Source organism: Gobio gobio, assembly GCF_949357685.1.
Source record: "Gobio gobio genome assembly, chromosome: 5".
In the NCBI taxonomy this organism is placed as follows: Eukaryota; Metazoa; Chordata; class Actinopteri; order Cypriniformes; family Gobionidae; genus Gobio; species Gobio gobio.
The window spans coordinates 8,109,377-8,130,601 of record NC_137101.1 but is presented as its reverse complement, the minus strand read 5'-3'; the positions used below and the strand labels follow the sequence as shown (position 1 = coordinate 8,130,601).

Genomic DNA, 21,225 nt, shown 5'->3' with positions numbered 1-21,225 from the left:
GGCAGGGGACGGCCCATGTGAGGATGCGCTCCGCTGCAGTCGGATGTTTTCTCCTGTGAGATTTTCTTGAAAACAGCATTGGAGCTGTCGGCAACAGCTGAACTAGTAAAAGACTGCATGCAATTGCCCAATATTTGGCCATTTTAAAGGCCTGTGCACACCAGGATGATTATTGCGCGCACTTATTGCCAACGTTTTTCGGTGCGTCTGTGTTCACACTCAAACGATTTTCACTGGAGATGCGCCGAATGAACGTGCAAATTCAGTAGATGGCGCTCCCGGTACACAATGTGGTGCTGCGCCACTTTACGCTTCTGAACATGGACACTATGTCCATATTTTTTTACAGTCTGTGACGTTACCAATTTGAGCAGTTTTGAAGCGTAAAGTAGGGTCGAGCTGCGTCACTCCCGGTTAACAGAAAAGAGGCGGGACGTGGGCGGAGCTGAAGTGACGCGATGACTAACAGACAGCAGACAAACGGCAATCCCCCTGTCACTCAAAGTGGCCACGCCCTTAATTATGCAGAACTTTAAGGCTTTATATAATGCAAACGAATGAGTTATAAAAAAAATCACCCCCCTCACAGTTGTCATGAAGGGCAAAATGAACTATAAAGACCAAAACCACAATTTGTTCCAGGCTGTAAACATGTTTTTTTTCTGCTGTAAAGTTGAGCATTTTAACATGGAGTTCATGAGATTTTGCTCCCTTCTGGAGCCCCTAGTGGCCAGTCGATGAACTGCAGTTTAAGTCACTTATTGGCACCGTATTGGCTTCAAGAGAAACTGGGGGAGGTTGCCGCTTGCTTCTGACACTCACTTGTCACACAGAAGAAGAAGAGAGACAGTATTTACGTGCTTGCCAAAACCTTTCACAAGTATCAATGTGTGCTCTGAGACCGTTTTGTGCTTGAGCGCCACCAAGTCATGTTTTACTGTAACTTCAGCTGCTCCACAAAATTATTCATTCTCTCTACGAAGGCTGTCCCAATGTGAAAGCTGCACCTCTGAAGGCCACATTTGAAGTGTGATTGCGTCACAGCGGCGCGACGAAGGCTGCTCCAATTCGAAAGCGAATTCAAAATTAACCCTCTGTTTCTCAGGCAAAGGAAGGGTATAGCCGATGGACCCTTCTCAGCCTACCCATCCCAGATTTCATAGCACTGGACGCGACGTCCCGCTTTAAAGCCCAAAATATACTTCGAAAGAGACCACATGACATAATTATCGTCTGTGCGTGTACAACAGCACATGCGCAAGAAAGACAAAAGCGTCTAGGTGGCAAAACGCACAGTACTGTGAACCAGGCACGTGCGGGGGGGGGATTGGCTTTGGGTGCTCGAGCCCCTGCCCTTTTTCAAAATGAATCAAAAGTGGATCACAGCTGGATTTTCAGCATCATTACTCCACTCTTCAGTGTCACATGATCATTCAGAAATCATTCTAATATGAGGATTTAATGTCAATGATGGAAATATATATATATATATATATATTATATATTGCCCCTTTTTTACATTTGAGCCCCTGCCCCTGAAGAACTCTCTGCACGGCCCTGGGTCGAAGAAGAGTGTGGAAAGAGTGAGTCAAAAACAACACGCTTGAAAAAGGGAAACACTACAATGGATGGCGAACTTGCTGAGCATTTCTGCGAAGTTTGTGCGTTGTTTCTTCTGAACTATGTTGCAATGGTTGATCCACTACTTTTCTTCTTCGATCCTGCCGTGTGAATGTCCTGTTGATGACACGACTGGTCATCAACAAAACATTTTTTACTGCACATGTGTCGAACTCGGCCATCTGCGGTTGAGTATACTTTAACCATCTGGGGTACTTCGGTTCAAAAATGACCCGAAGCGTTTTATAATTTAAAAAAAAAATGTAGCTTCATCGGAATGGTCCGAAACTTGGTGACTTTATTGGTACTTGGCATATGAACATCCCAAAAAATTGGGGACAGTCTAAAAAATAGTCACACTCAGGACCTTCAGGTCAAAAATGACCCTCATAGGAAATGAATGGGAAACTGGCAAAAATATGAAAATACAGAGTTTTTTTGTGCATACAATCTACAAATCAGCCAGGATGCAGAAAAAAAGGACTCAACAGTGAAGGGGTGAATCTCTAAAACATCAAGAGTGCAAAACAGACAAAAAAAACTCACACACACACACACACACACACACAAAAACACAATTAGCTTTTGGAATGGCACGCGTTCATTTGTGTGTGCGTGTGTTTTTGTTTGTATAAGAGTGTGTGTGTGTGTGTGTGTTTTTTTTGGTCTGTTTTGCACTCTTGATGTCTTGATGTCCCATTAATTTCCTATGGGGGTCATTTTTGACCCGAAGGTCCTGAGTGTGACCCATAAATGAAGTACCCCAGAGGGTTAAAAGCTGTGCGGATACGACTGCGCGAGGTAGGACAGTAGCTATGTTTACATAGTTCCATATGTTTTATGTTAATTTTGGGATATCACATAAAAAAACGTTGGATGGAAACGCCAAGATGCTTATAAATTCTAAAATGTGGATAAAAAAACGTAAAAAAAAAAATGTATCCCATAAGAAAACATGCATATAAACTACGATGGGATCACATTTACCAAATCAATTCCTCTATGCACGTCAAAAAAAGACATTTTACTGGGATGGCATAACTGGACCAACCAGCGGACCGATCTCGTTGCACAGCATCTGAAATGCTGTTTTGGTCATTCTGAAACGCCTGAGTAAAGTCTGTTGTCAAAGTGATTCTGTAGTGATTTTTGCAATATTGATTATTTTCTCATGAAATCTTTTTTGAGGAGGCACTGGCAACGCCATAACGAATCATGTCGAATCCAAGTTGAAACTGCATCATCTTTTATTTTCTGTCTAACTGAAAAGCCTGTCGAACTGTGTCTTGTTTAAAAATAGTGTCTTACTGATGCAATTTGACTGGAACTTCGTTAAAAATAAAGTTCATTCACACTTTCTTAATGTTAGGATCACATTGATGGCAATGCAAAGACTGTGTTTTTCCACAACTTAGCACTGCGAAACATCTTCAGAGGCATCTCTATCCTGTGTTTGCGTCTGTCTCATATTTACTTCTACATGACGTGAATTGGTTGGCGGGGTTAAAGAGTCAATTATGTAGAAGTAGGCGTTGATCATCTTCTTTCATCACACTATGATGTAATAATATAATACAATCCGAAACAAGGCGTTTTCTGAGCTTGGTTTCAATAAAGGCAGTGGTGCAAATAGTAGTTAGATGCTATATTTATAGTTATAAATAGTGGCAGACAATATTTGGACGTCAGTGTTGTTTTACATTAAACAGTATGCAATTGTGAAATAGTTTAAATTATTATTTTTATAAAAATTATTAAATGGATGACAATAAAGCCCTTCCTACACCTCTACCCCTAACCTATAAACACTTTATTATTAGACACTTTATTTCCACTTTTTGAATATTTTCTTCCTTTTTATAGAAAATAAATGCCTTTCTGATCTGATATGAGATGCAATGTGGGAAAAGGGAGTAGAGCAAGTTCTGCAAAAGGTGGATTTGTGCCAAAATGTTTTGCCATGTGCCTTACCCCTACACTACTGCTGAAAATCCATCGTCTTCTATCATTTTCTCTGGCCCAACCAGACGTCAGTGGGCGGAGTAAGTGTCAATGGCGTCTGCCAACAAGGCGAGCTATTTGCACTGAGTCTAAATAGACACTCCGTTCAATAAAAGCTGTTTTTGGACTAACTAGGAAGTTTTGAGTTTTGAAGCGTACAGTAAATTTTTATAATATAATGGCTTCTTAGATGACAAAAGATCAAGGAAAATTTGATTTCTCAATTCATGACCCCTTTAAGGTTCTACATGTAAAGCGCCTGACAGAACCTTTTAAGGTTCTGTATAGAACCAGTCTAGTTGTCACTGCATATTTTAAAAGTGTTTAAAAAATGCACAGCTTTAAGGAAAAAGACACATTGCATCACTTGCACCAGGCAGTGCCATTTCATTTACCACATAAAAAAAAAAAAAAATATATATATATATATATATATATCACCTCTGATTCTCTGCTGGATTTCAGGCGTTTCTTATATTGTATCAAAAGAGTCACCTTGCTCACCATGCCACCATCACTGATGCAGAACACGCAAACACACACACACAAACGTTAAATGTCTCCAATTCTCACAGTCCCTCCCACCCTCCTACACACACACTCACACCCACACAGAGCTCACGCCAAGCCTGCTGTCTCATCTGTTATTTCGAGCTGGAGAGGCAGTGTGACATTAAACAGTTGGTCTGTGGAGAGAGAAAGAGAGGGGGGAAAGTGTGAGGGAGAAGAGAAGGAGGGAGAGAGCGAGCTGGTGAAGGGGAACAAGGGAGTGTTATTATTCAAAGCAGTTATTAAAGGAATAGTTTGTCTGAAATTGAAAATTGTCATAATTTACTCATCCTCATGGTGTTTAAAACTAAGGCGGATTCAGGATTAGGGGTACAAAATGCAAGAATAAAAGAGCCATATCGCCTGAATATTTTGGGAGGATTGTCCTGGGAGAGTATTGGGGTGGTTATGTCCCTGTTTCAAAACCGTATGGCTGTTTTACACGCTCATTTACATGCAATTAAAGTTAACGGACACAGAGTCTTTTTAAGCTTCAAAAAGGATGCAAAAACAGTATCTTTAAAATTGGTCCATATGACTTATGCGCTTATATTCCAGGTCATACGATAGCTTTGTGTAAGGAACATACAGTACCCGAATTTAAAATGTAATTCACTGAAAATCTGTCCTAGTTGTTCTTGGTGGGGACATGAGAGATAGAGGTCTGCAATCCCGCGGTCGTGCCGACACAACAGAGGGTGGCTTGGGACAAGTTTTGAATTGCTGAGTGCGGGTGCGGGAGGGAAAAAACTGATATGTGTGCGGGAAGCAGGAATACGGAGCACCTAAAGGGACATGGTGAAGTAAAAAATGTGTCGATGCTTTTGCATTCTCTCTAATGTTTTGCTTTCCGACGTTCCGAGCATTCGCTCGAAAAGTGCTCAAAAGGTTTTGCAAGTGAATGCAAAGTTTCTCGGGGGAAAAAAGGTTTTGCGAGAGAACGCAACAGCATTGACAAATAACTTTTTTCCTTCACCATGCCCCTTTAGGGAACGGTACAAAATGTAAAAGTTTCAGGCGGGAGCGGAATAAAATGTAACATATTTTTGGCAGAAGCGGACAGGAGCGGTATGCAATCTTGTGGGAGCGGGACTGAAAAATCCATCCCGTGCAGATGTAACTGGTCCTACTCTACCCTCTCCAAGTGGGATTCGAACCAGGGTCTCTGCCATGGGAGGCGGGCGCGCTGACAAGAATGCTAAAGACCGCAGCCTCTAGAGCCAGTCGCTAACGCACCTCTTGAGATCAGGCACAGATACACGCACAGCTCTTACTGGCCTACGTCCATTACACTCACCCCCTAAACCTCACTCCCATCCGGGTCACAGCACCAAATGTAACCGCCCTACTCGACCCACTCCAAGCGGGATTTGAACTGGGTCTCTGGAATGGGAGGCAGGCGTGCTAACAAGGTAGCTAAAGATTGCAGCCACTAGTGTCAGTCGCTAGCACACTTCTTGAGGCCAGGGGAGTGAGGTTTAAATGCACAGCTCTTTATGGTTACATCCGTTACACTCACCCCCCTAAACTTCACTCCTATCCAGGTCATGGCACCAAATGTGAGTGGTCATACTTGAACCGTTCCGAGTGGGATTTGAACTGGGGTCTCCACTGTGGGCACTAACAAGGATGCTAAAGGCAACTGCTAGAACCAGTTGCTAGCACACCTCTTGAGGCCAGGGGAGTGACATTTTGCCACACAGCTCTTACTGACCTTACTGTCTGTTACACTCACTCCTAAACCTCACGTCCATCCGGGTCACGGCACCAAATGTAACCGGTCCTACTCAACCTGCTCCAAGCAGGATTTGAACTGAGGTCTCTGGCGTGGGAGGCGGACACTCTAACAAGAACGCTAAAGATCGCAGACACTAGCGTCAGTCGCTAGATCACCTCTTGAGGCCAGGGGAGTGAGGTTTACACGCACAGCTCTTACTTGCCTACATCCGTTACACTCACCACCCTAAATCTCACTCCCACGTGGGTCACGGCACCAAATGTAACCGGCCCTACTTGAACCGTTCCGAATTGGGGTTTGAACTGGTGTCTCCGCTGTGGGCACTAACAAGGATGCTAAAGGCAACTGCTAGAACCAGTTGCTAGCACACCATTTGAGGCCAGGGGAGTGACATTTGGCCACACAGCTCTTACTGGCCTACGTCTGTTACACTCACTTCCCTAAACCTCACTCCCATCCGGGTCATGGAAACAAATGTTAACCGGTCCTACTCAACCCGCTCGAGTATTACTAGCGTCAGTCGTTAGCATGCCTCTCGAAGCCAGGGTAGTGAGGTTTACACACACAGCTCTTACTGGCCTACATCGGTACACTCACCCCCCCTAAGATTCACTCCCATCCGGGTCACGGCACCAAATGTGACTGGTCCTACTTGAACCGCTCCGAGTGGGATTCGAACCAGGGTCTTCGCCGTGGGAAGTGGGCACTAACAAGGATGCTAAAGACCGCAACCGCTAGAGCCAGTCACTAGCACACCTCTTGAGGCCAGGGGAGTAACATTTAGCCACACAGCTTTTACTAGCCTACGTCCGTTACACTCACTTCTCTAAACCTCACTCCCATCCAGGTCATGGCACCAAATGTGACTGGTACATGAAAAGCCTCTTGAGGCCAGGGGAGTAAATGTGTGCTAGTGACTGGATCTAGCGGTTCCCGTCTTTAGCGTTCTTGTTAGTGCCCACTTCCCACGGTGGAGACCCTGGTTCGAATCCCACTCGGAGTGGTTCAAGTAGGACCAGTCACATTTCGTGCTGTGACTCTCCAAGCGGGATTCAAACTGGGGTCTCTGGCGTGGGAGGCAGGCGCTAACAATGCTAAAGATCGCAACCATTAGCGCGCCTCTTGGGGCCAGGGGAGTGAGGTTTACACGCACAGCTCTTACTGGCCTTTGTCTGTTACACTCACTCCTAAACCTCACGTCCATCCGGGTCACGGCACCAAATGTAACCGGCCCTACTCAACCTGCTCCAAGCGGGATTTGAACTGAGGTCTCTGGCATGGGAGGCGGGCGCTCTAACAAGAACGCTAAAGATCGCAGACACTAGCGTCAGTCGCTAGATCACCTCTTGAGGCCAGGGGAGTGAGGTTTACACGCACAGCTCTTACTGGCCTACGTCTGTTACACAGACCTCTAATGAGAGAAATAGTGATAGTCTGAATCGTTCTCATGAATCTGAACTCACAAAGCGAGAATGATTGGTTCACAAATCTGACTCCTGATCTTAGATTATCAGTGAATAAAGGCTTAAACTTCAGACTATTCCTCACACAAAGCTATCGTATGTCTTCAGAACAGGGTTATTATCATTAACTAAAAGTAATGATTTTGTTAATTGAATTAAAGTTAAAATAATATATAATATAGGCTGAATATTAAGGAGAAAAAAATTAGATGAGAAAAGAAACAATAACTAACTATACTATAACTAAAATAATTGTAAAAAAAATATTAAAAGTGCATAACAAAGCTAATTCAACATAAGCTTTAATAATAAACTTTAATAAGTAATACTGCAATAACACTGCTTCAGAAGAATGAGATAAGCACATTAGACATTGACTACTTTTGTGATACATTTGCTTCTGTTTTGAAATGATTTGAAAAGCAAGTCACTATCCTCTGCCTTTGTGACAACGATGAGTTTGGAAGGACATAAGGGCGAGTAAATCAAGGCAGGTTTTTAATTCTGAGTCAAATATTCCTTTAAGGAAAAGGAGGAGTTTGAGGAGAAGTGGAGATGAGAACTAGGATGGAGAATACTGAATACCTCCTCCCATTAAACACACACGCTAATCCTCATGGGATACTCCACTCCACTACCTGTTGTCTTGGCAACGGCAGTGAGTGTGATAACCAGTGTGTTGTTAAGGAAGAATCCAGACCGCCTTGTTAGGAGGAAAACCTCTGGTTCAGAGAGCACAACTTCACCCTTCAGTGCCCACATTGTGTTCAAGTTACTCCCGAACGTGTCATGTGATGTCAGTAACACAGCAGCTGTCATTAAGCATGAAACACTGTCTTTTTAAATGGCCGTTGTTAATTAGCTAACATCATTTTGTGTGTTTGTGTGTGTGTGTGTGAGCAGAGATACGGTCTCAGTTAGTGGAGCAGCAGAAATGTCTGGAGCAACAGACGGACATGCGGGTTCAGCTCCTCCAGGACCTGCAGGATTTCTTCAGGAAGAAAGCAGAGATCGAGAGCGAATATTCACGCAACTTGGAGAAGCTCGCCGAACGCTTCATGGCCAAAACCCGCAGCACCAAGGACCACCAACAATACAAGTGAGTGCACATAAATGATTGAAGATTCATTCACTGGCGAATCAGGTGCCTTTCGTTCACCTTCCAATGATTCCTCCCTCCCCGTTTTGTTTGACTGTGGATTAGAGCGACGTCTGGAATATTTTACCCATGATGCTCCGCAGCGTCATGCTTGAAAAATCAGAGAGGAGGCGATTGCTGTGTCTTCTGTAGTTATTGTTTGTGTGTGTGTGTGTGTACAGGCATCTGTGTATTTGCTGTCTCATTAATGCAGATAACATTCTGCTGGGAAAATAGAGTGATGAGGGATGAGTGTGAAAGAGAGAGAGAGAGAATCACAGTTTCTCTTCTGTTGCGTTTTCCCCCCTTCGTGCTGGGCACTGTTAGTGTGCTGGTCCTCATGGGGCTGTCCCATCAGATGCCTGCTGAGCTTTGTGTTTAGTCACCGGCTGCTGAAGACATTCGCCTCTTTGGTCCAAAATGGCTTCCCATTGTCTTTTCGCAACAGCCATTATTAATATAGAAGAACAAGTGTGTGAAACAAAATGGCGTCTTTTACCTCACCTCGGCAGGTGGTTAAACCATCTTCACTCTCCAAAATACAGTAAACGAGCAATTAGAAAAATGCAATGTGATAATTATTCTTTTTTTTAAAACATAATTATACTACTGTTCAAAAGTTTGGCGTCAGTAAGATTTGTTTTATTTAAAGGAATAAATACTTTTATTCAAAAGTGACAGTGAAGGCATGTATAATATTGCAAAGGATTTCAAATAAATGCTGTTCTTTTGAACTTTTGTTCATCAAAGAGTCCTGAAAAATGTATCATGGTTTCCATGAAGATATTAATCTGTTGTTTTCAACATTAATAAATGATAATAGTATGAAATGTTTCTTGAGCAGCAAATCAGCATATTAGAATGATTTCTGGAGGATCATGTGACACTGAAGACTGGAGTAATGATGCTGAAAATTCAGCGTTGCATCAAAGGAATAAATTACATTTAAAATGTATTAACATAGAAAACATTTATCTTAAATCATGATAACTTTCAATATTAAGAATAATTTTTAATTTTAAAAATGCAGCTTAACCCAAAAACATAAAATCTTAATTATATTAATCTCAATTAAATTAATCAATTAAATGAAGACATATACAAACTATGTATATACACTGACCAGGCATAACATTATGACCTAATATTGTGTTGGTCCCCCTTTAGCTGCCAAAACAGCCCAGACCCGTTGAGGCATGGACTCCACTAGACCCCTGAAGGTGTGCTGTGGTATCTGGCAGCAGATGTTAGCAGCAGATCCTTTAAGTCCTGTAAGTTGCGAGGTGGGGCCTCCATGGATTGGACTTGTTTATTCCCATAGTGCATCCTGGTTTGTTTTGCGTATGGGGCGGCATAGCCACAGACCAGTCAGGGTGCCCATGCTGACCCCTGTCCACCGCCGAAAGCGCCAACAGTGGCACATGAGCATCAGAACTGGACCACGGAGCAATGGAAGAAGGTGGCCTGGTCTGATGAATCACGTTTTCTTTTACATGACGTGTGCGTCGCTTACCTGGGGAACACATGGCATCAGGATGCACTATGGGAAGAAGGCAAGCCGGCTGAGGCAGTGATGCTTTGGGCAATGTTCTGCTGGGAAACTTGGGTCCTGCCATCCAAGTGGATGTTACTTTGACACGTACCGCCTTCCTAAGCATTGTTGCAGACCATGTACACCCTTTCATGATAACGGTATTCCCTGGTGGCTGTGGCTCTTTCAGCAGATAATGCGCCTGACACAAAGCAAAAATGGTTCAGGAATGGTTTGAGGAGCACAACAATGAGTTTGAGGTGTTGACTTGGCCTCCAAATTCACCAGATCTCAATCCAATCGAGCATCTGTGGGATGTGCTGAACAAACAAGTCGATCCATGGAGGCCCCACTTTGCAACTTATAGGACTTAAAGGATCTGCTGCTAACATCTTGGTGCCAGACACCACAGCACACCTTCAGGGGTCTAGTGGAGTCCACGCCTCGACAGGTCAGGGCTATTTTGGCAGCAAAAGTGGGACCAACACAATATCAGGCGTAATGTTATGCCTGATTGGGGTGTATGTATGTATATGTTTGAAAAGTATATAAATAAATACATACATGCAAATATATAGCTTTATCTAATGCAAATATACTTTTAGTAATTTACATTTTAGTGTGCCTTAAGAGTTTAATTATTTTTAGAGACTGTTGTATGTAAAACTCTTACGTTATTCAGTTTGTGAACTCATGCATCAAATATATTATGGGGAAATTAAATGACGAATCTAATTGAATGTTAATTGGAATGAGATCCAGAGCATTAACCTGTCATCAGTGGTTTGTATGCTGATATATTCACTGGGTCATTGATAATGATGATTTTATGATAACTCTGAGTGTGTTCAGCTGCAGCTCATCTATAAGGATTTCAAGGGTTGTGGTATATTTGCTTAACATCCCTGATTCTTGAAAAATAATCATCTTACCAAGGGCAAACTAGTCATAATTATAATTATTCTGTAATTATAGTGTAACTATAAAGTATGTACGTGTAGGTATAAGGGGGAATTATCTCAAGTTTGGGGAATAAAGGGGTAACAACCAGACAAATTAACAAATTATTTATACTAGAAGTATTTTATATCTAAGAAGGGGTACTTATTATACTATTAAGATAGGCAACAACCTTACGTTTGGGAGCAATTTAGCGAGAACATGCACTGCTTACCTTTTTGTAATAATAGAATAACAATACGTATAGGTGACGGAGTACATATCAGTGTTTTTTTTTTTAACTATTTATTCTATCGAGCATTTCTGAATTGTCCTTTTGTCTGTAATTTAATTTTTTTTTTAAACTATTGCAACTTTTTTTCTTTCTTTTTTTAAATACTGGGGAAATGTACTCTTGTTCCATGAAGTTACACGGTAAATACAATAAAAAAATACATACAATCTGATAGCAGTGATTCTGAAACCTTTAAAAGAACTTATTTAAAAACAGATTTACAATTCTTCTTATTCATTTAAAACATTTTTTAAATCAACTTCAATACTAAAGAAGCACATTTTGTCACATTTTTGTTTCTCTTGCTTGGCTTCATCCTCCTCGTGTTCCTCTTCTTCTTTTTCATTCTTTCCACTGATGAATCTTATGAAGGAATAGCATGTTTCTTAATATTGTATTATGTATTAAAAGAAAATACAGTATACATAATATAATACAGTACAAATACAGAAATGTAAAAAAATAAAATCTTACCATATAACTTAAAGAAACACTCCACTTAAAAAAAAAAAAAAATAGGCTTATTTTCCAACTCCCCTAGAGTTAAACAGTTGAGTTTTACCGTTTTTCGATTCCATTCAGCCGATCTCTGAGTCTGGCGGTAGCACTTTTAGCATAGCTTAGCATAGATCATTTAATCTGATTAGAACGTTAGCAAGTTTTGATACTTTTTCCTATTTAAAACTTGACTCTTCTGTAGTTACATCGTGTAGAATGATGGAAAATGAAAAGCATTTTCCGTCGGTCTTCGTACACGATGTAACTACAGAAGAGTCAAGTTTTAAATAGAAAAAAAATATCAAAACTATTTGATCATTTTTGAGCGAGATGCTAACAGATTCAATGATCTATGCTAAGCTATGCTAAAAGTGCTACCGCCAGACCCGGAGTTCGGCTGAATTGATTCGAACACGGTAAAACTCAACTGTTTAACTCTAGGAGAGTTGGAAAATTAGCCTATTTTTTTTTTTTTTTAAAGTGCCGTGTTCCTTTAACAGAACAAGAGTGTATTTCCCCAGGATTTTTTAAGTATAAAGTATATAAAGTATAAATGTATACCTTTGTGGCTTAAATAAATGACATATATCTATACATGTACAACATCTCCCTTAATAAAAACAAATCTCAAATGCAGATGACAAACACTTGATAACAGAGATATACATTTGAGTTTTAATTTCTGGTATTGTGAGTATTATGTCTGATTATTTTTCCATCTACATCTTAAAACCGCACATTTTGATGGTTTGCAGGAAGGACCAGAACCTGCTTTCTCCCGTGAACTGCTGGTATCTGCTGCTGAACCAGGTGAGGAGGGAGAGTAAGGACCACGCCACACTCAGCGACCTTTACCTCAACAACGTCATCACGCGCTTCACGCATGTCAGCGAGGACAACATGCGCCTGCTCAAGAAGGTGAGGTCAAACACAGGTCGTTCCTGCCGGTACTGTAATGTGATGGGATGCATGTATAATTACATCAAAATGATTATGAAAGGTGGAAAAAATATGCATTCATTAAAAGTTCTGATAGGAGATGAAAATCTCTTGATGCTTACGCATATTTGTCCTTTGGATAAACAAAATATGAACTTCTTGTTCCTCTTTACTTACGATGTCGGTAAAACCGTTTGCTTGTTTGAATTTTGTCAGTATAATTACCACAACTCCTAAACTCACAGCTGTATCAGATTGTGTGCATGCTGTGGTTTTATTTTATGTGGATTCTCCATTCATTATTCAGTCGTTGTCCCTGAAGAATCCAACACAATGGTGGTTTATTTATAGGAAGTGAATGTCTTTCTCTGCACAATAACACTTTAGCAGACCAGCACTAATGTAGATTAGTACAAGGGTTAATGAAGGGCTACGTTCACACTTCACACTGTAAGTCCAAATTCCAGTATTTGTGTATCGGATTGGGAATCTGATCTAAAAATGATTGACTGTCCACACTGTGTATCGCAACTGTTCAGATCTGATTTGTGTGTCCCATGCCGCTCTTTGGTTTTCCGGAATCTGTATTGGTTTCTATGGCAATGACGATGAGTTGGTAGGCATATGCCAAAACTAACAGCAAAATGGAGGCGTTTGTAATAGAGATGTTTTGTCTTATAGCAACATGACAATATGTAGCCACTGGACTCCTGCGTCTTTATTCCGTGCCGGTTTTAAAACATGTCCATTATATTTTCATTTTCTGCTCATCCGTCACTTTGCAGCAACACAACCTTGTTTCTGCAGTGACTTTCAGCATGTGTCACGAGTCTCACATAAACCACGCAAAATCTGATCAGAGCAATCAGACTGAAACAGATTTCCAGAGATATTCAAAACAAAAATGAAAGTAGCTGCATTTCATGTGATTTCTTTTGCTGTTCACACCTGCTAAATCTGATCGGATTTAAATCGGATAGACGATCAGATGCACAAAAATCCGATTTGGACTGACAGTCTGAATGAGGCTTAAAGGGATAAAAATAAAAGCCTAAATTCAACCTGTTCATCATATAAAGTGATCGTGTCTCTTCAGAAAAATTGGACTAATCCGCTCAATTCATAAGGATTCATTTTATGCTCTCTTTATGAACCGTTTGAAGCGTCAAAGTGGTAGTTGCGTAGCTGTCAATGGAGGGACAGAAAGCTCTCAGATCTCATCAAAAAGATGTGTTCCAAAGATGAGCGAAAGTCTTTCGGTTTGGAATGACATGAGGGGGAGTACATGATGACAGAATTTTCATTTTTGGGTGAACTATCCCTTTAAGAGTATCCAAGATGCATCAATGAAGATATTTTTTAAGTTCTTATTAAGGTGATAATTTTGTATTCATGTTGGTTTCCTATGGTAAAAAATTCCTATGGTTTCCTATATCTCTTGTTTCTTAAAGGGATAGTTCACCCAAAATTGAAAATTAGCCCATGATTTACTCACCCTCAAGTCATTCTAGGTGTATGACATTCTTCTTTCAGACGAATAAAATCAGAGTTATATTAAAAAAGGTTCTGGCTCTTCCAAGCTTTATAACGGCAGTGAATTGTTAAAAGTGCATCCATCCATCATATAACTGCTCCACACGGCTCTGAGAGGTTATCAAAGGCCTTCTGAAGCAAAGTGATGCGTTTGTGTAAGAAAAATATGCATATTTAAAACTTTATAAAGTAAAATATCTAGCTTCCGCCAGAACGCCTTCCGTATTCAACTTGCGTAAAAAGCGTAACGCCTCTCGCAGTGTAAAATCCTTGCGACACGTCTGACAACATTGCACACCTGTTATGTTTTTTTCCGATCTGGCGGAAGCTAGATATTTTACTTTATAAAGTTTTAAATATGGATATTTTTCTTACACAAACGCGCTACTTCGCTCCAGAAGGCCTTTATTAACCGGAGCCGTGTGGAGCAGTTATATGATGGATAGATGCACTTTTATGGACTTCAAAAACGAAACAACAATTTTCTTCCATTATAAAGCTTGAAAGAGCCAGGACTTTTTTTTAATATAACTCCAATTTTATTAGTCTGAAAGAAGAATGTAATATACACCTAGGATGGCTCGAGGGTGAGTAAATCATGGACTAATTTTCATTTTTGGATGAACTATCCCTTTAACTGCTTTACTGCCTTTTCCCCTACACTGAAACACATTTGTCCAGTTTAATCTTATATTTATTATTATTTGTGATTTTAATCTACTAGAATAATCTATTTAGGGACAAAGATGAACCAATCAAGTACTCGAAAATGATTTTTGCTGAAACTGCAGTTCCCAGCATGCTTTGCTTGGGAATTAATGAGAGTAAAAATGAAATTAAGTGTAATTTTATGTGTTTTTGAGCAAGATGAGAAAAGGTGGAGACTTGATAGCGTTTAATATTTAATTATGTTGGAATTATTTGAACCGTTTACCATTTGGGTTACCGTTGGGGAGAAAAATGAAGCATTATGTGCTATTGATAGCTAATAGTTTATTAGCTAGCTAGTACAGTCTTACAATTAAGTTTTGTGGCACAAAAATATATGATATTGAATGAATTAATCCTGTCAGGGAATCCTGTAAATTCACTTTGATACTACTTTATTGGGTCATGAATGACTTCATTCAGTGATGAAATTAACAAATTATGTTTGCGTAACTTAATTGGTTCATGTGGGACCGATGATTAAATCATGTAATTTTTTTCCTGTGAATTATAATAGCATAATAACAATTATAGCAATATACATTCGGTTTTCAATTAACTTTTCATTTCAGGATGGGTATCCTGGAATTTTTTAACAATGAGCATTACGCCACATTACAGCTCTGCTAAAACACTAATGACACACAAAAATAAAAACTTGACTTGGTCAGTAGAGTTGAAAAGCTACGGCATGACATGACTGACCCAAGAGAAGAAAGCAACATATAAGTGGACATTTGAGTTGTTTTGATCTATTGTGTTAGTCCAGAATTGACAAAGCGAGGACAGCAATTTCTTGGCTGTATACCGGAGTTTGACCCAGCTCGGCCCTTACTCTCTGTCCATTATAACACACCTTGTCTTTTTTCCCTTTTTTGGCCCACAGAGCAAAGAGATCATTTTCCAGCTGCAAGAAGACCTGATGAAGATTCTTAACGAACTCTACACGGTGAGCTCGTCTCATTCTCTCTCATCATCCGCTCAATCTCTTTTTGGATTACTTTTTCATCCCATCACTTTGCTGGTCCTTTTCTCTCTCTCATTTTATCATTCCATCAATATGTAATTCGCCCCTTCCATCACTGACACTCTCTGCTTCTCACTTGCCTTCTTCCAGAACTCGACCGCATCGGTTTCATCTGTCTTACATTTACTTGATCGAGCATTTCTGAATTGTCCTTTTGTCTGTAACTTCTGCAGCTGTTTTGGCTTAGCCAATTCTGTAGTTGGTAAAAAGACCAGCTTGAAATGGACTTATATTTTTCCCAACTGCTGCCTTTGAAGTGATGGCATCACATGAACTCACACCAGAGTCCCAATCCATACCGTCCCATACCAGTCGCTACTGTATCTTGAGCTGTGATGTCATTTTCGTGCAGTTCAGTTGATTGGCTCAAAAAAAGGTATGCAAAAAATTAGTGTTGGTGAAGGGGGGGTAGCAAATTTGAAATGACAGATTTTTAAAGAGACCATATTATGCTCTTTTACAAAGTCTTGATTTTGTTTACTAGAATAATTGTTTACTAGAATAATACTAGTCTCTGCCCTATTTTAACGATATATGAGTGCATGGTCTGAAGCACATGGCGCAGGTGCACTTAGGGTGTGTCCGAATCCACTTTTGCTAGTTTAACGACAGAAAAAAACTGTTTGCATGCCAGGCGCATGGCCCAAAAGGGTTGTATAGTCTCTTAAAGGGTAACTAAACCCTAAACCAACTTTTTTTAGTTAATGATCTGCAAGACTGGGGCTTTATTAATGCTGTTCATTGATTCGAGTAAATGTTAAGACATTTGGGTATAAAGTGTTTTAATTCTGTAATATATGGTGTAAAACCGTCTAAGTGCTGCCCTCTTAAGGTTGAACGGTGGCTATTGCAGTTGAATTTTCCTATTGGACGTTGTGGGTCATCGTGAGGTAGGATGGTTCTTCCAGCGGCTCACTACACACGCCCCTGGCACGCCCTCAGAAATGTTTTCCCCAATCACATGATGAGAACGGCTTCACTCCAGTATGAACTGTCATGTTACATGAAGTAGAAACATTATGAATGAAATTACTTGACACTTGCTTTAACATTGTAATGAAGAAAATGTGGTTTAATAATGCAGTTGTTGGATTTTCTTGCGATTTATTATTGCCGGCCGTCATGTGTACAGATAAGCTTCATACATGAGACGCACTTTCAAACCCTGACGAAAGTGGTTGCCGCGGTAACGAACAACAATACCGTAACATGCTGGCGTATATAGTCTAACTTATTTGAGGAAATCTGTTTATAATAGGCTATTAGGTTTGAACTTATTGGTCCTGCGCTGCTTATTGATTCAGTTAATTTGAATGAAAATACATCGTATGTATCTGATCTATTTTTAGTGGCATTCAGTATAAGGATTTGACTGTTCATAGATTAGGTCAGTTCTCTTGCACTGCTGCTTCACTAGCATCGTCGGCATTGGGAGTTAACGCAGTTTGAGCCAGCGGCTCGCATTGATAAGGCTCTGGGTCTGTGTCTACAGACAATTCACCCTCCTCCACTTCAGGTGGGGGAGAATGACCGCTCTGTTGCAAAGCAACTGGCGTCACTCCAGTCATTCTCCATCTTTGCGACTCACGAGTCAGACAGCTGTCAATCAATCCGTCACTGCGGGTCTCAGGTGCACGCCCTCCGCTCAGTCCCGCCCTCGGTTTGTCCCCTCTGTCACCCTGGGCTCTGCCCACTTTTCCAGCATTTTTCAAATATTGCCAGTGGGTGGAGTTAAGCTCTGAGCTGGGGTTTAGTTACCCTTTAATGAGTCATGGGTGTGTTTTGGGTGTAACGTGCAATAAGCCAATCAGAGGCTGTTTCCGAAATCGCCCCCTATACCCTCATTCACTATTCCCTACATTAGTCCACTGATATAGTCCACTTCGAAAACGAGTGAGTGATTTCGGACACTAAGTGCGCCGGAAAGGCTGCCATTTTTGCAGTTTGTGCTTGCTGTTTGGCAGCTCCAGTAATAATGAAAAGATTTATCCTGAACTCTGCTACGGAAACTAGCATGTAACCTTAATCAAACAATATAATAATCATCTTAAAAAGGATCATTTATACTTGTATGCATGATATTGGGCTGGACCAGTGCGGTTCGGAAGATGGATGGATGATTGATTCAGCTGTGGGCACTATTTGAGGGAACAGCCATTTAGTGGTGTCCGAAACCATAGTGGACGTTATTAAGTGCACTCATTCAATCCCACAATGCACCACAATAACGAGTTTGCAACCGATGTATGCTCGACGGCTAGAGAATACCCATAATGCACTGTGAGAGTCGCGCCGTGCATTGAATGAATTCCCGCGTTTCGGCAGGAGATGGCATCGACTCACACACTTTTTAAGACCAATGATATTGGGCCCACTCACTTGTATCGTCTCTAATTGAGCACATCTGTTTACATACCCTGATAAACACTGATTAAACGCGTTAGAAGCTTTATTTTCACTTTTCTAATATTTTCTTCATATTCATAGAAAATAAATTCCTTTCCGATCTGATATATGATGGAAAAAAGGATCAGTGCGAGTTTGGCAAAAGGCGGATTCGAACCTCTGATCAATTTGCGTCAAATCTTAATGCCATGCGTCTTACCCCTACACTATTGCTGATGATGAAGATTGTGTATTCCGTAGGTGTGTCTTCCTCAACCAGACGTTTAAACAAGCCGATATATTTATATATATTTTTATGTAAATTGCATCTACTCCAGTAAAATGTTTCTGTTAAAGGACCCACCGACATTTTTTTTGCTTCTGATGCCCATAATATAAATAGTAGCCTACTATAAAGTATGAAATATATAGGCCTACTATACTATATATATATATATATATATATATATATATATATATATATATATATATATATATATATATATATATATATATATATATATATATATATATATATATATATATATATATATATATATATATATATATATATATATATATATATATATATATATATATATGGCCTATATATTTCATACTATATATTTCATTTATACTATATACATATTATTGTTATTTTTTTAATTAAATGCTTATTACTTTATTATTCCCCTTTCCAAGTAAGTTCAGTGCCACACAAGTAAAGAGTTATAGGGTTAACTTTAAGCTTGTTGGCTCGTTTTTGGAGTAGTGGAGTAATGGAGAATGAGGGTACGTTACATAGGGCGAATCGGACAGCGGTAAGTTCATTCATCAGGGCGCGGCTCTCACAGTGTGTTGAGAGTACACTGTCTGGTTGAGAGTGAGAGCGATTCAAAAGCATAAGGAGTTGTTTCTCGTTTGCTCTCGCGGGACTTTGCTGTCATACGCCGATCGAGCATCAAACAAGCATATTCTCCAGCGCGTACATCTACTGTACACTCGTTATTGCGGTGCATGGTGGGATTGAATGAGTGCACTCAAAAACGTCCACTATTGTTTCGGACACCACTACAAATGGATGTTCACTCAAATAGTGCCCTATTTAAGGGTAGAGGGTGCGATTTCGAACACAGCCAGAGTCTCATCTCCCATTCCCTTTAAAAGCCAGTCGCACTTGCACCATGGTGGAATCACTATTTACACGGCGGAATTTGAGAGCAGAAAGACTGAACGCTTCTCCAGAGAGGAATCCTTTTATTTTTAATATTTAAAAATGTTTGTGTGCTGCTGTGTGTCCCTGTGTATAATAAGCAGAGTGTACGTGTGTTGTTTCCATCTATTCGCGCCCTTTTAATAACACAAAAAAATACTGTGCTGTTAGCTTTTGACCACGTTTTTGTTGGTCAATGGCACAGTCGTTTTTCAGTTCCTCAAAATAGCAACGCGCCAACAATGCGCCTGAACACACCTGGTTTTCAGACCAGCACGCCCATGGGCGAACAGATGAGCACGAGTGCATTTGCTATTTAAACAACGTGGCACTGGACGTGGAAATGATAACTGCGTCAGGATGAAACTAGCAAAAATACTTGTACTTCAATCAAGAGGCAACCTCCCGCAGTTTCTCTTGAAGCCGATACGGGAGTGACTTAAACTGCAATTCATCGACTGGCCGCTAGGGACAGGCTTCAGAAGGGAGCAGAATCTCATTGAGCCCCGTGTTAAAATGCTCAACTTTACAGCAGATTAAAACATGTTTACAGCCTGGTGCAAATTGTGGTTTTGGTCTATACGGCTAATTTTGCCCTTCATGATAACTGTGAGGGGGGTGAATTTTTTTATAACTCATTCGTTTACATTATATAAAGCATTAAAGTTCTGCATAATTTAGGGTGTGGCCACTATGAGTGACAGGTGGATAGCCATTTATCTGCTGTCTGTTAGTCATCACATCATTTCAGCTCCGCCCACATCCTGCCTTTTTGCCCATTTTCTGTTATCCGGGAGTGACATGCTGCCAAGATGGCAACGGCCAACTCGTCCATACTTTGCACTTCAGAACGGCTCATCAGAATCCTATGGGTGACGTCACGGACACTACTTCCATATTTTTTTACAGTCTATGGTTTCAATACACTAGTACCTAACTCAACCTGGCTCTGTTCCTTTAATTTTGCATATGCCCTGGGCAGGAATTATTTAAATGACGTGTTCGTTCCCAGACTCAAGACTACAATGGAATTTCAGGAAGTTCAGAAACAGTGAGACTGATAGAGAAGAACTCCCGCTGGAGGGACTATGTAACTTTTCAGACCTTTTTCAGGCTCTAACAGCAACATTACACACTCAAGAAAGTTGAACATGTAATTAATCATAAACATGGATTAATCACTCACAATAAGATTAATAAAATGCAATTAGAAAACTTGGTATGGAAAATTGGTGGGAATTTTCCATGTTAGCCAGCACCCAAAAAAGAAAATGTATTCGTCTATAATTGTTTTTTATGTGCAGATGTGAATGTTTGACCTGAATGTGAGCTTGTCTGACAGGCTTGAAGTCTTAAAAGCCAGCAGCTCTTGCATAAATAACCTTGATAAAACAAAAACACGCAGCACACATTAAGTCTGTCAGCGGAGCTTACCGCTAACATGAGGAACGCGCTAAAAATGAGATGAATTCTCTGAACCAAAGTACTCAAAGTTCAGGAAGTTTCCACCCCGCTGCAACCCTCATGTAAGCAGTTTTGTGTCCTTGTTGAGAAGGATTTACATCAGAGTATGAGAGCGGAGCTGGGAGCATGTTGCATGATTTAGCATGCAGCAAGGAGTGTTTTTTTTTTTGTTGACAGTCTTGGA

The 21,225-nt window shown here is 40.5% G+C and overlaps 1 protein-coding gene across 2 annotated transcripts in view; it reads left to right on the top strand.

The window, feature by feature from the left end:
* srgap1b (SLIT-ROBO Rho GTPase activating protein 1b) overlaps positions 1-21,225 on the top strand; it is a gene marked incomplete at both ends in the record, with an annotated part of 65,904 nt that overhangs the window by 15,181 nt on the left and 29,498 nt on the right. For both annotated transcript variants that reach the window (XM_079818002.1, XM_079818003.1), the window contains 3 exons: positions 8,275-8,470; positions 12,528-12,690; positions 15,839-15,901. In XM_079818002.1, the coding sequence (XP_079674128.1) occupies positions 8,275-8,470; positions 12,528-12,690; positions 15,839-15,901 (422 nt within the window). The remainder of the gene's footprint in view (positions 1-8,274; positions 8,471-12,527; positions 12,691-15,838; positions 15,902-21,225) is intronic.